General features: G+C 49.0%; 1 protein-coding gene across 1 annotated transcript; it reads left to right on the top strand.

The window, feature by feature from the left end:
- Positions 1–4,327: 4,327 nt before the first annotated feature.
- On the top strand, positions 4,328–5,975 carry LOC117809066 (collagen alpha-1(IX) chain-like). Its single transcript, XM_034678761.1, is given in 6 exon segments — positions 4,328–4,441; positions 4,750–4,893; positions 4,895–4,925; positions 5,012–5,361; positions 5,363–5,501; positions 5,533–5,975. Coding segments are annotated over 6 exon segments (1,221 nt in total).
- The last annotated feature ends 241 nt before the right edge of the window (positions 5,976–6,216 follow it).

Below are 6,216 nucleotides of genomic sequence, written 5' to 3' on the forward strand. Positions count from 1 at the left end.
GCAGTGCGGTGGATTGTGATTGGTTCGTTCCTTTCTTTCCCGTCATCAGTCCTTTAGTCCATCCGTCCATCCATCCGTCCGTTTCAATCATTAACACACAAAAAAGGGGAGGAAACCTTTGCGGCGGTGGCGGCCAATAAGAGACAACCGTTATGACCCGCCCTCCCTGACCCCGCCTCCTTCAAACTCCTCCCTTTAACTGAATTCAAAATGGCGGCAGAAGCAGCATGCATCACAGTTCAGCTGTCAGCTAAAATAACCTCTGAGTTCTGATGTGTCCATGAATGAAGGCTTTTATTTTGAAGTGTCGGGAGTTTCGGGTTTTGTGTTTCCTGTGTCGGCGGAGATCGGCTGGTGGGAGGTGACTGAGTTCCCCAAAAATCATCTCTGCATGGATTTAATCTCTGCATGGATTTCATCTCTGCATGGATTTAATCTCTGCATGGATTTAATCTCTGCATGGATTTCATCTCTGCATGGATTTCATCTCTGCATGGATTTAATCTCTGCATAGATTTCATCTCTGCATGGATTTCATCTCTGCATGGATTTCATCTCTGCATGGATTTCATCTCTGCATGGATTTAATCTCTGCATGGATTTAATCTCTGCATGGATTTCATCTCTGCATGGATTTCATCTCTGCATGGATTTCATCTCTGCATGGATGTAATCTCTGCTGCATCAAACGCCAAACTAATGATCGGCTTCTACGTGAGATATCGCTCTGAGGGAAAACACGTCTGTAGTATCTGAGAGAAACTTCTTCTTCTTCTTTGTTCTTATTTTAACTCGACTTTTCTGTAAGCGTCATCATTTAAAGTCTTTTTAACAACGTTAGAGGGGACACTAGAGATGACTTCAGACCTCCAGATCTGGTCCATAACATCTCCCAGAGGAGACACTGATGGTTTTATTTTAATTCTGACATCATCAAAGACAGAACTCTGACATCATCAAAGACAGAATTCTGACATCATCAAAGACAGAATTCTGACATCATCAAAGTCAGAATTCTGTCTTTGATGATGTCAGAGTTCTGTCTTTGATGATGTCAGAATTCTGTCTTTGATGATGTCAGAATTCTAGAACACCTGCTGCCCTCCCTAAAACTTGGATTTCTGATGCTGGGTTCAGGGAAGTCAGGAAATCTAAGCGCTGATTGTCTTTAGTGACTCAGCATCGAGCAGATTAGTGTCTCAGTGTAAATGTTTGATGTAGAACAGATTGTTAGCTGCTCTTCATGCAGAGATCTGATTATAGAGAGGAAGAAATCCTCCTCACATTAACAACCATGGGAGCAGGGACTCTATTCCTCCTGCTTTTGCTCTCCATACATACAAGCCTGCTGATACCTGATTGGTCGATACTACTCAGACTACAGACAGGAACCTGGACTGTTCTCTCATTAAGGGGTCTGGTGTACAGACTCAACATTTTGATATGTAGTAACACTCAGATGTTTAACACCTGAAGGAAAATGATGACACAAACAATACTCCAGAGATCTCTGCTCCCACGTCAGAGATCGGGTCGGCTCTTTGAGACAAACGAAGGCAGTGATGAACTCTCGGAGGAAGGAATGGAGGTTTGTTAATCTGGAAGAGTGTGAAACACAGGAGGCGGGGAGGTCCACGTGTTGTTTTTGTAAACAGGTAAAGAGTGGAGGCGATTTTGGGGAACTCAGTGGGTAACAGGCGAGGCGAGTATCGGGTCTGAGTGAGAGGAGAACAGAAGGTTTGAGGGCAGTGAAGCGACTCTGTTGGACTCTGTCTGAACGTCACACTCAGAGAAAGAAGAGATCACCATGATGTTTTCATTTAAAGGGCTATGCTGCTGTTTTCATGTTGGTGTCTGTGATGAACTCAAAGTCAAACTGATGAGGGGTTTTTTGTTGTTTGTGAGACTGTGGACGGTTGTTGGGGTGTGTTTGTTGACGGTGACGTTCAGACGGGGTCAGAGTCTCACAGCTGTCAGGGCAGTGCTTTTTGTCTAGACGAAGCAGGGCAGTGTTAGAAATGTTACAGAATCCTCTCACCAGCCGACACCTGAACACAACACGGCGGGATCAGGAGGTGTGACCAGGGGAGGACGGCGAGGACTGACCCGACACGCCAACGCATCCTCTCTCACGCCTTTCTCTGAACTCGGGTTTTTATCGTCCGTCATCACCGTCCTCCGGCTGCGGGTCAGGATGTGTTCAGACCAGGAGCAGGCGGGACGGGTTCTTTGTGTCGGTTCAACTTAGACTGAGACCCGTTCAGAGTCTCCTGAGGTAAACCAACTCCTTCACCTGGACTCTCTCCCAGCCGGGTTCAGACAGTTTTTCTCTGGGTCTAGTGCAATGACCTTTAACCCTCCTGTTATCCTCGGGGTCAATTTGACCCCATTCAATGTTTAACGTCTCTAAATTAACATTTTTGTTTTGACTTCATATTTTGTGACTTTCCCTCATTTAATGGTGACGACTGAGAAAACATGAATCAAAATGTTAATGTGTTCAAATTTCCTGTGAAAATAAATCACACATCAGTGTTCCTTGGGGTCAATTTGACCCCAGGCTGCTTTAGCTGTATAAAACAGAAGAAAATTCAACATTTTGAACACACGTGTTTGAGTTGTTTTGGATGATATTGAGCTCACTATAACATAAAGTACCTGACACATAAACCTGGGGAACAATCAGTCTCTGGAGGTTTAAATTGCTGGGGATCAAAGATGTTGGTACATTAGAGAGGAACAGGAGGGTTAAACATAACTGAGCCCACTTCAGCGAACACATCTCCCTGCTGTAGGTCTGAGGACACCTTCAGATCCTGGTTTTGAAGTCTCTTTAAGGACTCAGACTTGCAGGAAACACTAACCTGAGTGTTCCTCCCGGTGTGACGTGTTAACTCTCTGAAACTGATGCAGAGTTAGAGATTAAAGATACTGACTTCATGAGGAGTTTGTAAAGAGGAAGAGTTCTTGATCAGCTGTTACGCTGACGACACGCCGCTGTCGCCGCCATCTCTCCGTTCGCTCAGCCTGAACGTCTTCAAACCCCCCGAACGGAAACAATCAGCTGTTTCTAAAAGAACCAATCACGAAGCTGAAGACACTGATGTAGCGCTGACAGAAGGATAAATGTTTAAAACCAGCCCGCCCCTTTTTTTTATTATAAGTGCACCAATCAGAGCTCAGCGTGTTCGCCAGTCTGCCGAGGTGAAAACAAAAACGTACAATCGTGTTCAAAGTGAGAGAGAGAGAGATCCTCTAAGACATGCTGAGTCATTTAACAACACGTTAGCATCCGCAGCAGACCGTCACATCGGATCAGACCGAGCCGAGGACACACCCGGGACAGAGCGGGAACAGAGTCCACCCGCCCGTCGGTTCAGTCCTGTTCAGACCTGTTCAGACCGGATCAGACCGGATCAGAGTTACACAACACAGCTGTTAGTGTCTCCATAAATCATTAAAGCCCCAAACGGCTGCGAGGGCGTCTTTTGGAACATACATCATGCAATATTTGTGCCTGAAACGTCTCCTCTCTAAAACACTAAACGTTCCTCCCGTTCAGACCCTGAACGCAGCACGAGGACAGAACCAGGAGGAAGACTTTCAGAGGCTTCCTCTCTCACACACAGACGCAGCTTCAGCTTCACTTCTATGAAACCATCCCGCCGAGTTTAACCGCCTATCATTCATATGTAATAACTCACGGAGAAGGTGCGTTCAAAGACACTCTGAAAACACAGATTCAAGAGAACACAAAAGTTCCTTCGTCCATTTTTACGGTGTCGAACTTTGAAAGTGAACTCGGGTTGTTGTCGCCCTGAGTTTTGTCTCTCAGGCTGCAGAGTGGAGTCTCTTGAGGAGGCTACTTCGTGAGTTTGACCGTGCAAACCCCTCGGTCTGCGAGGAGACGGTTATCGTCAACGAAAACTGACGACGTCCTAAAAACTAGACGAAAACCGAGAACAGAAAAAGAGACCACTCGGCGGTTAAACCATGCGCCCCATGTACAGAGGATTTAGCCCCTTGGATTCCCTCTCTCCCGGTCTCCTCTCCTCCACCCTCTCTTAATAAAGGCATCAAAGTTCTCCCAACGTGTGTCGAGTTTCAGACCGGTCTAAAATCTAACTTCCTGTTTTGTAGCCAGTGTTGGTTTAAACCAGCAGGTGGCGCCACACATGCCTGTTTCAGAGGACGAACTCAAACTGAGCGCCTCACGAAACAATCAGAACGTTTAAATAAAAAGTTTTAACTTCAGATCCGATAAAAAACTTCTGGAGCTACGTCACGACGCCGGACGAACTTCACGTCATGACGCTGAAAATTCGGAATGAGGCGACTTTGCGTGTTTCCTGCAGACAGCGGGTCGTCTTTGCGTCCTCACAGAGACTTAGTGCTGATCATTTACTGCAACTCCTTCAGACAAAACTCAGGGCTGACACGCGTACAGAAGTAACTCTGCGTGTTTCTGATCCGCTCCAGTTTTAAGATGAAATCATCATTTCCATGTTTACGTGTTTTTCTGCTCTCCGACACTTCGTCAGATTACGCCTCCTCCTCCTAATCTCTGAGGATTATTTCACAGAGCTGAAGTGAAGCCGTTCCTCTCTCTGAAGAAAGGAAATCCATGTGAACGTGATCCGTAGACTAAGCGGTGCAGGACGTGAGATTTGGTGATTTGTACGAACACCAGCATGCTTCTGTAGAAACTGATCTGCATCTGGAAGCTTCTAGAAACCAGCAGGCCTTTAGAGTCAAGAACCAGGAGACCCAGGAGAACCAGGACAACCAGGTGACCCAGGAAACCCAGGTGACCCAGGTGACCCAGGAGACCCAGGAGAACCAGGTGACCCAGGAGAACCAGGAGAACCAGGTGACCCAGGAGAACCAGGTAAGCCCAGGAAACCCAGGTGACCCAGGAGAACCAGGTGACCCAGGAGACCCAGGAGAACCAGGAGAACCAGGTGACCCAGGAGAACCAGGAGAACCAGGTGACCCAGGAGAACCAGGTAAGCCCAGGAAACCCAGGTGACCCAGGAGAACCAGGTGACCCAGGAGACCCAGGAGAACCAGGTGACCCAGGAGAACCAGGTGACCCAGGAGACCCAGGAGAACCAGGTGACCCAGGAGAACCAGGAGAACCAGGACAACCAGGTGACCCAGGAAACCCAGGTGACCCAGGTGACCCAGGAGACCCAGGAGAACCAGGTGACCCAGGAGAACCAGGAGAACCAGGTGACCCAGGAGAACCAGGTAAGCCCAGGAAACCCAGGTGACCCAGGAGAACCAGGTGACCCAGGAGAACCAGGAGAACCAGGTGACCCAGGAGAACCAGGAGAACCAGGTGACCCAGGAGAACCAGGTAAGCCCAGGAAACCCAGGTGACCCAGGAGAACCAGGTGACCCAGGAGACCCAGGAGAACCAGGTGACCCAGGAGAACCAGGTGACCCAGGAGACCCAGGAGAACCAGGTGACCCAGGAGAACCAGGAGAACCAGGACAACCAGGTGACCCAGGAAACCCAGGTAAGCCCAGGAAACCCAGGTGACCCAGGAGAACCAGGTGACCCAGGAGACCCAGGAGAACCAGGTGACCCAGGAGAACCAGGTGACCCAGGAGACCCAGGAGAACCAGGTGACCCAGGAGAACCAGGAGACCCAGGAGAACCAGGTGACCCAGGAGAACCAGGAGAACCAGGTGACCCAGGAGAACCAGGTGACCCAGGAGACCCAGGAGAACCAGGTGACCCAGGAGAACCAGGAGAACCAGGTGATCCAGGAGAACCAGGTGACCCAGGAGAACTAGGTGACCCAGGAGAACTAGTTGACCCGGAGCCGTTCCAAACAGAACAGGAGTCTGTCCGTGTCCCCCCCCCCCCCCCGAAGCTTTTTATCGGCAGTGTCTGCAACGAAACCCGACGCCCCGCCCCCCCAGACCCGGAAACCCAACGAGAGAACAGAACGAGTCGTGGCAGCTGAAGAGGACAACGTAAGATCTCTTCTCTCTGATTGGACGGAGCATCACGGAGAGGAGGAAGAGGAGGAAGAGGAGGAAGAGGAGGAAGAGGAGGAAGAGGAAGAAGAGGAAGAAGAGGAAGAAGAGGAAGAAGAGGAAGAAGAAGAAGAAGAAGAAGCGCGGCGTGAAGAAAGTGCGAGAGTTTTTGCATTCATTAGGAGATGAAGGAAGTGAAGTTTCTACATGGCTTAAAGCTTCAGAGTT

Source organism: Notolabrus celidotus, unplaced genomic scaffold, assembly GCF_009762535.1.
Source record: "Notolabrus celidotus isolate fNotCel1 unplaced genomic scaffold, fNotCel1.pri scaffold_223_arrow_ctg1, whole genome shotgun sequence".
Lineage (NCBI taxonomy): Eukaryota > Metazoa > Chordata > Actinopteri > Labriformes > Labridae > Notolabrus > Notolabrus celidotus.